Source organism: Lathamus discolor, chromosome 4, assembly GCF_037157495.1.
Source record: "Lathamus discolor isolate bLatDis1 chromosome 4, bLatDis1.hap1, whole genome shotgun sequence".
In the NCBI taxonomy this organism is placed as follows: Eukaryota; Metazoa; Chordata; class Aves; order Psittaciformes; family Psittacidae; genus Lathamus; species Lathamus discolor.
In genome coordinates this window covers 117,130,286-117,143,657 of record NC_088887.1, presented here as the reverse complement: position 1 = coordinate 117,143,657, position 13,372 = coordinate 117,130,286, and the positions used below count along the sequence as shown (strand labels likewise).

At 45.3% G+C, this 13,372-nt stretch overlaps 1 protein-coding gene across 1 annotated transcript in view; it reads left to right on the top strand.

Moving 5' to 3' along the window:
* PANX1 (pannexin 1) overlaps positions 1 to 13,372 on the top strand; it is a 29,758-nt gene that overhangs the window by 7,047 nt on the left and 9,339 nt on the right. Inside the window, exon 2 of the mRNA XM_065678751.1 lies at positions 4,932 to 5,071. Coding sequence (XP_065534823.1) covers positions 4,932 to 5,071 — 140 coding nt within the window. The remainder of the gene's footprint in view (positions 1 to 4,931; positions 5,072 to 13,372) is intronic.

Here is a 13,372-nt window from a genome sequence, read left to right as displayed (position 1 = left end):
AAAAGCATCATGGCCCTCTGGTGTTGCCTGTGATTTGGGGTACCACCAGTGCTGGCAGTGGAGCCAGATGGTCATTGCCACTGTTCGAGATGTTTCTCCTTCGGATGAAGGGAATTTTTTGTTTGTTTTCCTTAAATTTCAGTGATGGGAATTTCATGCTCAAGTTTTTTTCCATGAATCAAAAAACCTATCTCTGATTGCAATGAATCAGAAAACCTATGGCTCTGAAGGCAATGCTTAATAAACACCCAGCTCTTTCCTCACTACATGGTTTTGAGACTTCTCTGAGGGATAACTTGCAGCCCTATGGAGAGGGAAAGATACTTGTTGGCTCCTCTGACCCCCTCCACTTAAATACTCCATCAGCTGAGCTTTACATTCAGCTACTGCTCCATTGCCAAAGCAAAGCTCAGGGAACAGGTTCTTTTCCCAAGTGCACCCATTTGTGTCTCTCCATATTTCCTTATTAAACATAGTGTCTGTTCTCTTCCACCCAACCTGCCCCTTTGGTCCATGAGTAGCATCGATAAATCTAATAAAATCATGCCTTCTGGTCTGCTCTCACTGCTTGTGTGTACGCCACACATATGTTTGCTTAGTTTTGGAATGTGTTGGTCATCTTCTCTCATATTTTGAGATGGTTTTGATGTTGGGGTGGAGGATGTGTGTTGGATGGTGCCTGGCAGTCTGTGCATTGTCAATGTGTCCCTTGATTTTCTTGTTTGTGGGTTTTACTTTAGTGGCTGCTAAAGTGTGTAATTCTTGCTAGATAACATCAGGTGTTTGGTTATCATGGCTGGCTCATTTTGCCTTGTGGGAAACTGTGGTAGTAATTAATGGCTAGGTTTTCATCCAAGCTTATGCAAATCTTTTCACAGTGATTGCAGTGTATTAGTAATCAAATCATTACTTAGCGAAGGCTTAATGCCGTCAACTACAACAACCTGATCCTGGTTCAGGAAAGGTATTCCAGCATATGATTAACACTGATTCTTGGAAGTACTCTCTGTTAGTTGGAGTTTCTTAATTAGATGCTTAGATCAGAAGGGGGTGCTGAACCACTGGGAAGGAAACCAGTCTGGCTTGCTGGGTTTGCTCTCTTTGGCAAAGGATGCAGGCAGAAGATGCTGAGCCCTCTGCAGCCCAGCAAAGCAGTCAGGTGTTGAACAGGAACTCTCCTTCAGATCTGAGATTTCCCTTGGGATTCTGAGAGTTTCTTTTTGTGGGTATGTTCCTTTTTGGAATGCAGCTACACGGGCATCAGGAATCACAAAAGTGACTGTATCCTGCTCATTGAGCATCAATAGCAAGATTTCCCCCTCCATTTAGGCAAAAGGAGCTGGAGTAGGCCCACTGCTTGCATCTCAACTCTGAGAAGTCCCAGCTGGGACTGGGACATCATCAGACACCTTATGACAGATCCTTCCCAAAGGAGCTTGCAAGACTTAGGCAAAGGGAGTAAAAAGGTGTTACCAGGGCCAGGACCTCTATTGTAACCCATGCTGGCTTTCAGAGTGCTGCAGAGGAGCCAGCTGCAGAGGAAAAGGGTTCTCCTGGTGCAGACATGGAGGAAATGGCTGGTTCTTGCTGGCAGAGCATCCATGAAGACATGCCATGACTGGGTGCGGTGACAGCTCGGCCTTGCTGCCTGCTGGCTGCGGTGACTCAGGCTTGTACTCTGCTCTCTGTTACATGCCTGCAAGTTATTCCTGCCGTCATTGACAGGCTCCATCTGATAATCTCAGCACACTTGTAAAGGTGACATCACACATGGCTGCACACCTCTTGCTGCCTGAAGTTCCTGCAGCTCTTTTGGGTGGTCTCTCTTTAGGGCCGCCAGAGAAGTGGCATTTTTTAATCTTCATTTATTTGCAAAAGTATAAATCAAATCCCATCCCGGCCTCTCCAAAGCTAATTTAGTACCAGGGAATGCTTACAAAAAGTGGTTGCCAAGTGTAATGGTAACTTGGGTGAAGATTGTTGTGGCAACTGCTTAACGATTGCAGTCATTTGTTATCCCTCATCCTTTTCCCTGGGTGTTTTATCTCCCTGACGCTGTTATGGGCTTGGCTGCTGCTTTTCTTTTCCCTCTTCTGTTACTTGTGGGAGGGAAGAACAGGGAATGGTTTCATGTCACCAGGAGGCTGTTCCTTTGGTAGCAGAGGGCTATTAAATGCCTTTCATAAACCAGCCCTGAGCATGTGTGTGTGCACGGTGGGTCTGTGAATGGTGTTTGGCCCTTTTCCTGATTTCTTCTCTAACACAAACTGCAGATTTTCACTTCCTCCAGAACAGCCCAACATAAAGTAAATCATCTTTATAGATTTATTGCTATTACTGCTTTGGAGGGGAGAAGGAAGGAAGGAAAAAGAGATGGGAAATCGTGACTGATTTTGGAGGCATTTAGTGTTCTGTGTTCTGCCTAGATTATGCACAATAGACAAACTCTCTGTCTTAACGTTACCACTGTTACTGCAGAGCTGTAATTTACACTGACAGGTGTTTACAACCAGGACTGCAATAAGTTAATTAAAAGCCAGTGCAGTAACCAGAGTGTCCCCAGCTTCTGCTTGGTGTCGAGCTCTATCTGCTTGGCTCCCAAGCCAAGTTGCCAAAGCTTTCCAGTGTTCCTGCTGAAACCCTGGGGATGGGAAGAGTGAGGCTCACTGCTCTGCTGAGCACTGGCATCCCTGTAGCTATTCTAGCCTGAAGCTGTACACACAGCTCTTTGGAGAAGGAGGCTGGCTGCCTTTTTCCTCACCAGTTTAGACACTCCATCCTTTTCAGTGGTTTCCCACCCGCTAATGAGAAAGAACACATGGAATGTGTTTCTTGTTGCAGATACACAGACATGAATAAGATAAAGCATCTTTCTGAACACTCATTGCTCTCCCTTTGAAAGGGTCACTTGTCTGCTGCTTCACACCGGGCACAGCCAGCAGCAGGAGACTGAAGTGGTGAGAACAGGGCATGAATGGTCCCTATCAGTGGAGAACAGACACTTCAATTATCATAGACTCATAGAATGGTTTGGGTTGGAAAGGACCTTAAGATCATCCGGTTCCAACTCCCCTGCTTCGCTCTTTTTCCCCCTTTGTCTGCAGTGTATTATTTCTTGAGCTTCCACAGCTAATGGAAATCCTCTGGAAAGCAGAAACTCCCAAAGCTTTGGGAGAGGGCAAGTGCTTGTCTGATGCCAACTGGGCCAAGTCACATGAGCTCTGCTCTGATAAACACGAACTTGTTTTCCATAAGGGAGGCTTGTGACAGGTCAGACCATGTCCTTATGATACTGCAGCCTTAGAAATAATTCTAATAGTGACTCATAAGGAAAGGCTTTTATTCAGAATGCTGCTTGACTATACTGCATTGTAAAGAGGCTGTACAAGTTACAAGGCGAATGTGGTCAGGTCCTGTTAAGAAGTTCTTACTCTCTAAAAGCTAAACTAGCAAAAAAGCCCAATGAATGAGACGATCTTACATAAAATTCCCATAAAGCACAGAGCAATGCCACCAGCACTAACTTTGGTGACTATATTAAGGGGAAAGCAAGGAGCAATACTCCCTCCTGTTGGTCTTTTGATACTGATTGTGTGTTGGAGGAAGTGTTTGTGGTTGTTCTTGGAAGAGGGATATTCCTGGAAGAGCCAGTCCACTATGTGTAATCGTTGGTGCAATGGTTATCCTGTTTCAACATTTATGAATGCCTGCTGGAAATGTGTGGAGTGTTTTTGCTTAGACTGTCAAAGCTTCATTAAGAAAATCAGAACCCTCATCCTGTTTTGCCAGCTTTATCGGAGGAGCCACTGATAATCCCATATCCAATAACCACTCTTCCTCATTGAGATACGCTGTGGGAAGACAGAGTTTGTCCCTAAGGCTGAGGCTGACTAAATAGAATCATAGAATCATATAATGGCTTGGGTTCAAAAGAACCTTAAGATCATCCAGTTCCAACCCCTCTGCCATGGGCAGGGACACCTCACACTAAACCATCTCACCCAAGGCTCTGTCCACCCTGGCCTTGAACACCTCCAGGGATGGAGCATTCACAACCTCCCTGGGCAACCCATTCCAGTGCCTCACCACCCTTACTAGCTGTTCTTGCTGTCAAATTAGTGCCCTGATCTTAATTTGAAGCTCCCAAGCAGCTGGAGAGGCACTGGGAATGAGTGGGGATGATGACGATGACAATGATGGTGGTGGTGGTGCTGGTGGTGGTGCGCCTGATCCTGAACACAGCATGTCACTGTGCTGGTGAGGAAGGGTCTGGTGCCCTTTGGAGGTGTCTGGGGCCACTACTGCTCTGCCAGAAGTTACAAGAAGTTACGAGGGAATCCTTGTTTTCACATGGATAACCTGGACCCCTCAAAACTCATGCAGAGCCTCAGAGGCAGAAGAAGTGGCAGCAGCCTGAGCCAGACTTGCTCTTGCATCACTGCAGGGCCTGCCAGGCTCTGAGGGTGGTGCTTGAGGTCTTGTTTCAATAAATGTGTAAGCTGCAGGTTGTGCACTTGGGAAATACAGTGGCATGATGGTATGTGATGGTTTCCTTGGGAAACCAGCCCTATCTGGTGACACTTTATATCTGCTGGTTCCTCTTTGGTGCACCTGAGTCAAGTGCAAGTGAGCCAGGCCTTGGAGGCCACATCTTCCCCCAAATTTATGTTCTAAAAGACAAGTGCGTCTAATATGCAGTCTCAAACCTTAGGAGACATCAGAGAGTCCCTATGGGTGTTTAACCCATTGGGTGCCATGGGAACTTGGTGAATCTCCTCCCTGCACAGCTGCTGTGTTTCTTTCCATCACTTAAGGTAATGGCTTTGCATACCATGAAATCTCCAGTGTGAGCTTTTCTTCCTAAATTTGACTTCTTTGTGGTTATATTTTAACCTTCTGAGGCTGTGATGACTTCTGCTTTGTTTCCCCAGGTGCTCAGATAAGCTGCTTTGCTCCCAGCTCCTTCTCCTGGCGCCAGGCTGCTTATGTGGACTCCTACTGCTGGGCAGCTGTGCAGCAGAAGCAACCATCCCAGAGCAACTTAGAAAACATCCCTCTGTGGCTGCATAAAGTACGTACAGATCTCCTTCTCCTGGAAAACTTGTCCCTGCTTAGAAACCTGCCTTTGCCTCACTTGCTCCTCTGCTCTGTTACAGTCCTTGGCTTCGACTTGACTCTATTTTTAGAGAGAATGTTTTCTTTCCCTTACTTCCAAAGAGGGTAGTACGAGAGGAGGTATTTTCTGCCTTTCAATAAAGGGTCACCAGTTATCTGACACAACAGTAATGTGAGTGTTGCTCTGTTGCCCTAGAGCTGAGTTCCTCACCTGGTTTTAGCCAGGAACTGTTTTAAAACCAGGAGAAAAGACAAAACAACCTCCCTACTGCTTTATCAAAAGCTTATTTATACTGTATTTTTATTGTGTTATGCTTGGCTGATTGTTCATTCAGAGAAACTCATGGCAGAGAGAAGTTTTGGGAGAGATGAAATTCATCACTTGTACCAACAGGCTTAACTCCTATCTTCAGTGCGCTCTTCTGTGCTTCTTCAGGCTGTTCCCTTGCAAACCATGAGCTCTGGCTGCTTTACCTGCTCCAGGTGAAGCAGCATCATACTGAATGCGCAGTAAAAGGCTTATTTTATGGGTAAAAAGTGCAATGGATACCAAGATACTTGAGTGAGCTCAAAGCTGATCTTTGGCAGGAGTTACAAACTGAGTAAGTGCCATGCCAGTGCCTGGAGCTGACTCAGTGTGGGAGGCAGCATCACCCTGCTTGGGCAGTGCTGATGCCAGAGTAAGAAATGCTGCTGGAGCTCTGCAGATTGGGGTGTTGTGCCTGCCTTCCCCAGCCCTTTTATTACCTGCTCCTTCTGTCACCCAGGAGCAGAGCAGAAGTTAGAGGGATCTGAAGCCTGGGACCTGCAGCACCTGTAGGGTGCTGGGTTTTGCTGGTGTATCCTGTACCTCAGCTTATATTATCCAGTCAGCTATGCTGAAAGACTATTCAGGACTGTATCCAGTTCATTTCCTGACTCAAATCACTAACTGTAAGGATTCACTACTACCTTCTCCAGTTAACTCTACTCACAGCCTTGACCCAGTGGTCTTGTGTTTCATGCATGTTAAAGCCAGTCTGTTGGTATCTAGCCTCCTCCAGTGCTTACTTCAGCCAGATCTTCTACAGAGGCCAGTCGAAGCTGCTGGGACATGTCACAACGTGTGGGTGGAAATTCCACCTGCAAACCTCGATACGTTGCTGCCCCTTTCTCTCGAGGGAATGAGTTCTTGTTACCCCATCTCTTTATCTTGATTTTTATGCCGTAGTCACCTGCTGGTAGCTGAAGTCTCCTCATTTGCTGGCCATGACTAATAGCTTAAGCAGTCATACTTTATTATGCAACCCGTGTTAATTTGCTGACTAGCAAATCTCAGGAATTGATGCAGGGCCTTTCTTCCCACAGTTCCTCCATGATAGCTTAGTGGTGTGTGATGTTTCCTTGTAAATACCCTGCAGACTGGCTACAAGAAGCATGGCTGAGCAGCTGAGTCAGAGGCTGGGTGCCTCATCTTAACCTCCTAAATCCATACTTATCCACTTACCCTTCTGAGCCGGGCACTGGGAGCTGCAGATGGTGTTTGGTGGCCAGTATGAATGAATATCCTTCTACTGACTGTTCATCGGCTTCCATGCCGGAGCAGTGTTACAGCTGCTGACACTGATGCTTGGTTCCCACTGTGGTGTCTGAAGGTGTTTGGCTGTTGTTTGCCTGCAGGGCCAGCAGCAGCCTGCTGGGAGGCTGCCATGGGGCTGATAACCCCTGCAGGAAGGCAGGACTGGGGTTGTCTCCCCAGCCTTGCACTGTAAAGGATGCACAAGCTCATTGCTCTGCAGATTTCGGCAGAGCACATTTGTGCGAGCACAGTGATGGTGGTGGGAAAAGAGAACCTTCCTAAGCTTGGGTGAGAAGAGGCTTAACTCTGCAGTGCAAGGGCAGGGATGCACATACAGGGACAGGCGGATAATTAGGCCCAGTTTTAATTAAGACAGCACCTAAAGCTTTTTTTCTGCTTTCTGGGCAGCAGTGCAAAGCATCTCAGGTTCTCTCCAGTACTCTGACTCATCTACCACCTCACTACATCGGCATGCTGGAAGGCTTCATGAAAAACCACTTACAGAAGCGTTATATTACAGTCTGGGGGGAATGAGGTTGTAGGCCCCGGTTTCTGATTGGAATGAATGGACTTCCTTCTGGCACACTCTCTCTGCTGTCAGAAGTGCTGTCAAAGGTTTGTGTCCTGGGACAGTGCTACAGTATTGTACAGAGAGAAAGTAGGACCCCGAGCTCTTTGGTGAAGAAGCCAGCTTGCAGCAACTTGCCCTGCTTTTGTTCTAGGCGTGTGGCTGCTTTGAAGGATTATCAAAACCAGGCTGCATTACAGAAAACTCGAAACCTTCCCATTTCCTTCCTGTTTCAGAGTACAAGTTTGCACTGTATCCTTCATCAGTGGAATGTATGCTTCAGTTTGGGGCAGACCCTGAAGCTTGGGCACCTTTACCTGCTGTCCCTTCCGCTCTGGGAGATCTCTCCCAGCACTTGAATTTATCAGTTTGGAAACTTGTTTTTGAGCGGAGAGGAGGAGCAAACTCCAACTTTCAGGCTTAGCTGACTCCAGTGCACTCCTAGAGGGTCCCCAGGGCCTCTCTCCTTGCAGAACAGGAGTTCTGAGATTTCCAGTGATCCTGGAATAACTTCACGCCGGACCATCCTTAGCAGGAAGCAAAATGAGTTGGGTACTCAATTGCTGAGTACACAATTGCTGAAACAAGTCTGTTTCCTGATAGAAACAGACTGTCTCCAGGTAAATAAGTGTAAAGAAGAGACTATGGCATGTCCTTGTCTATATTCTTAGTTTAATGCCAAGGCTTCCTCCTCTTCCTCAGTGAAGAAGCCGATACATAATCATTTCTTCTGGGGTTTTCCATTAAGGCTTAATTCCCTCAAGAAGTTTCTTGTGCGGATCTGAAGTGTCAGAACAGAGATACTGATTTCTGAAAATGGGTGGTGAAGAGGGGCAGACAGCGGTGATGTGGCTGAAAGAGCCATGTGTTTGCTCCTTCTGTGCTGATCGTTCCCTTTTTGTCTCTAAAGATGAGTGCTCCACCTGACAGCTGGCTTTGATAAAACTTAGCTTGATCATTAAGTGGAGTGAAACAAGCTTTTGTCCATCGTGAGAGGGCCGTCCCAGTCCTTGCAGTCTAATGGAGGAGGAGACTGCACTGTGCCACCTTTTTAATCCATACATAGTGCACAGAGAAGTTTGTACAATCACAAGCAGAAGAACAGCAAGCATCATCTACTGCCTCTTGATAGCCACCAGACATGATAACAACCAAGCAAGCTGAGGGGTAGCTGGGCATTGAGTGATGGCCTCTATCTCGCCCTGAACTCTGGATTGCTAGAGTGGAGCTGCCTCTGATCAAGAGATTTCTAGGGATTTTGTTTTAAGTCCTCTATTTTCTAGTCTTATTATTAATTGGTGGGTATCAAGGAGGAAGATAAAGGTAAGAAAGGTAAAGGGAGTAGATGGTTCTTCAGAAGAAGGGGGATTCATGCCAATGTGAAACGCAGGCAAATGGTTCATCTGACTGATGCAAAGAAGAAAGAAGAGGTCTTTGCACATGGCCCAGCCAGGAGACGTCAGTTGTCTGGCTCAGATCTTTGTAAAAGTGAAGGGCAAGTGCTGCAGGACCTGTTCAAAGCATTGCATACAAAGAGTGGGTCTGAAGTCTTTGTATGCATGAAGTGAAACTTATCTTGTTGACAATACTCACTGTAACAGAAGTAAGATTTAGTATGTGGGTTGTTCTTTGACTTGCTTGTCTGTAAATGCACCAACCCCTGCCTTGCCCATGAGGTTCTCCATTATGTGGATGGTATGGCTATAATCATAATTGTTATCTGGTTCTTGTTACTCACTGTTTGTGATTTAAACAACTTAGTTTGCTGAGGATTCCTCATGTTTCACTTAGAAAGCCCATCCTGGAGGGATTAGGGGCTGGCAGATCAGGGAAACCTGAACACAGATGCATTTGTAAACCATTCTTAGAGTGTAGCATTAGAGCTACTTCAGTCACATTAGTCTTACTAATTGAAACTGGAGAAATACAGCTTTTAAGCTGCATCAAAGCAGAAAGTAAGTAACAGGTGGGGTAAAAATGGTCATGTATGGTTTGAGATCCACTTGAGATTCTGACTGTATCTCAACCAGAATGATGAATCATTCGTAGCTCATGTTTCTGCCCTGAACACCAATGAAACATCTCCCATTGACTCAAACAGGAATGAGGTCATATCCAGAGGGAGCTTAATTCCATTGCTTCTGGAAACATGTCATTGCTGACATTAGCCTGTTTGGGGGCTGGTGCCTTTGCTTAGGCTCTTTCTGGTGGCAAATAGAAATGTGAAAGCGAAGGAGCAGGCACCTCACCAGGATCTTGTATTTTAATGAGAAATATTTTCATCTGAAGCAGGTGAAAACAGTTCAGTGCTTCCTTCTTTGTGGAGTACTGCATGCCAGGGTGTTTTCTCAAGGCTGTAATTCAGACCTGTGCAGCTTAACAGCCTTGTGCTGTTGGACTTTCAGTTACTGTTTCACCACTATTAGGTATGTGTCAAAGATGATCAACATTCCATCTTCTTTACTTCTCACTGAGCAAAAAGAGCTGTGAAAAATTTCATTCCTACTTGTTTTTTTCTCAGTAGAATTATCAAATATCCAGGTCGGAAATAATACGTGATATACCTTATGAAAAATGCATGAATGTTATCAGATTATTTCAGTGGATGGCCCCATCACCATTTCAAGACAGACTTTGTGTTCCTGTGCTCTTCTTTTGTTTGCTTTTCTAAAAGGGACTCAGACGAAAAGGGAGGTTGTAGCCATACGGGGCAGGGGGAGAAAGTGTGCAAAACCTCTCTGAGACCTTCGAGATGCTGTCTCCTGTGCTTCCATGGGACCCACCAGCATCTACTAGCACCGCCCCAGAGCTTCACCTCCCAGATCTCAGCAAAAATCAATTGAAAGTGTGTTCTTCCCGCTTGTTTCCTTCTGTGGAGCATAAATTCAGAGGTTAATTTAAAAATAGCAGAATGGTGTTTTGGGAGGAGTGAAAACGTATATGAATTAGAATCATAGAATCACAGAATGGTTTGGGTTGGAAAGGACCTTAAGATCATCCAGTTCCAACCCCCCTGCCATGGGCAGGGACACCTCACACTAAACCATCCCACCCAAGAATGGTATGGTAGAAATCAGAATGCTTGCAGGCACTTTAATAGTATTTGCCCAGGGGAAATAAGGACTGAAGGTTAGAAAACTGTTATTTTCTAAATGCCACTAAAGTGGTTCTCATCTATCAGCCACCTTTATCCAGACCTTGGCAAGCTTTCTGTAGATTAGGTCCTTGAAAACGCCTTTTGCATCACACCACTCTTAGTAGGTATATGTTCTTTGGATGATAAAAGCATATTTGAGCTTATAAATAAGTTTTTTAATGCCGTCTTAATTTGCTGTGTGTTTACTGTATCAGCGCAGTTGAAGCTGGGGATGTTACATATACACTGTTTTGTGGTTTATTCTTACTTTTCCTTTCACCTTCAGGAAAGTGTGATGCTAATGCATCTGTAAAAGACAGCTTCATGATTCCACTGTCATACGTGCTTATGCAAACAGATTACTCAAACCCTTCTTCTATACACATGCATACGTTCTGGTTGAACAGTTAGCTGATTTCTAACAAATTAAATGGACTGAGGTCTTCAAAGCTTATTTCCCTGGCTTCCCAATCAAAGGTGAAAAAAGTCATGTCATGGGAATATTAGAAATTCACTTGTAATATCTGTAATGTTGGCATTGTATGTGCCTTTAGCAGTGAAAGGCTCTGAGTGTGTACTGAAATGTAGTGAAGGTGGTTCGTGTCTTCTTGAATATTTATCTGAATGTAGATAATTTAGGGAAGACGGAGTAGTTTGGGAAAACATACACTGAGTTTGTGTAGATGATCTTCATGAGAGGAGCTGGTGCAGTTTCTTGAATAAATGGTCATGACTCTAGAAGAGTTCAGTGTCTTAGATAAGAGATTTCTAGGGTTCAGACTGCAGGTTGTTTTACTTCTCCATTCATAGTATTTGTTGATTTAAATTTGCTCAGCCTGTTTATGGTCAGTGATGTGAGGAAACAGCACACATCCATGAAGTGTAAGCGTTTTGATGTGCATAAATTATTTGCTTTGATAATAACCTTTATAGCTGCTTTTGCAAGTGCAGAAAACATGACTGGAAACAATGTGCTGTGCTGAGACAGGGGATCAGGGCTTTGCATCATAACACTACTGGAGATCCTATTTCCTAAGCTCTCACTGTCCAGAAAGATCTTGCTTTCTCTATTGCAGGGCTTGGTGGAGTGTTGTGGCACAGGCTACCCAACAGCCAGCATCAGATCTGGTCCTCTTTTTGACTGCCCTGTGGGATGTGTTACTCTCAGAGTACAGCTGTGAGATACAGAGGCACTAATTCTGCAGCTCCTGTTTTGGTTTCTTGTTGAAAAGCAGTGACACTGAGCACAAACATCTTTAGCCTGGAGGGAGGAATCCTTCTCTGCGCAGATTTCTGCTCAGATAAGGCTTGAATTCCAGTGCCTCACCAGTAAACTGGTTTAACACAAGTTTCGGGGGTTTCTGGTGTTGAGTTATCAGATGTATCTTGCTGAGGCATGAGATACTCTTGGCTTTCAGGAGGAGCGAGGGTATAGCCTGTAATGCACGCAGAGCTCAAAGGTTTGTCAAGTGAAATGAACTGCAGCAGTGTAGAATGAGGGGCAGTTGATCTCTTGGCTTCCTATTGCTCTGCTTCCTCGGGAGCTTGCTGTCCCACCCAGTGTGCCGTCCCACAAAGGGACAAGCAGATCAGGTGAACCTGTTCCCTCACCTTTAGCTTTAAGGAGCTCAGCAGTTCTTAGCAGGAAACATCCAGGGGACTCTATTTTGAGCCCCTGGTGCATGTGCTACTCCTTTTGTCTGTCTCATGCTGAATATTAATCACACAGTGCCCATGCCTAGTACCTTACAGGAACTTGGATTAGCCTAGCGGAAACTGCTGCTCTGTGTTTGAGTGCCAAATTCAATGAGCTTTTTCCTGTCCCTTTCTCCTTGCAGCTGTGAGGAAAGGAAGGCTCAGGGCAGGTTGGAGCGCAGTGTTGTAGCCCCCAATGCACTTTCACGAATGAAGTTCAGAAGGGAGCATTTTGCACCATAGGATATTGCATGTATTCTAATGTTCTTGTTCTAATCTCATTCAGAGATCTTTCCTCAGTTGCGCAATCTCATACTGTCTTACATCCAACATTGTGAGCTTGCCATTGAAAAGGAACTTGATAACTGGATAGTAAAGGAAAAACTGAGTTTTACTTTTAGGCAAATATCTTTCTATGGTGTATGTTTGACCATAGAGTTCTTGAGGTCAGTGACACTTCCCATTCAACTTAAATACTACAAACTATCCAAAACTGAAGTAGCTTTTGCTCCTTGTGTATCTGGTGCCTTGGATGTAAATGCATAAGCCATAAAAGACATATGGCACATGCTCATCCGCGTATGAACATCAGAGAGTCCTCTTCTTAAAAGTGGAAGTCATTATGCGTGACTGTAAAATGTAGTCAGATGAGTTGGCTAATCCAGATCTGTTGGTCTGAAGCCTAGGACTCGTGCCAGATGACTCTGCATTTTCACTTCTGCCTGGCGGTCCAAGGCCTTAAATTTTGATGGTTCAAAGCAATTTGCTAGCGACCTAAGCCTGCTGTTAGCAAATAGAACAGGCATATCTTTCGTTTTTAAACCAGTCAGAATCCGATAAGGATGTAGTCATGCAGCAAGTGCTGTGGAAGGGCTAACAAACAGGGGCTTTTGTTTCCAAACAAAATGAGCTGGTCTAATGGTCACGCTGCTGCTCTGATTTTGACACCATTCTGAAAAGAGCTGCATAGTGTTTTCTCATGCTGCCATAAGCTACAGCTGTGGGAGTGATGAGAGCCCAGTAAACATGTGGCAGATCTGCCTTTGTCACAGTGGTGTGATGCTACTGGGAGAAGAGGCAGTGGTGAAGGAGTTGGTGAGAGGAGGAAGGGCGAGGGAAGAAGGCATTACACACAACAGTCTGTAACGAGGCAGGGGAGATGGGGGGCATTGGAGGAGGTCTGGATCAGGGCAAGAGGACTGATGCTAATGACTACATAAGTGCAGTATGTGCCCACAGAGTCTTTTTCTAGGTATAAAGGAAGAGGTAGGGACTGCGACAATGGAGGTTTTGGGCTGTG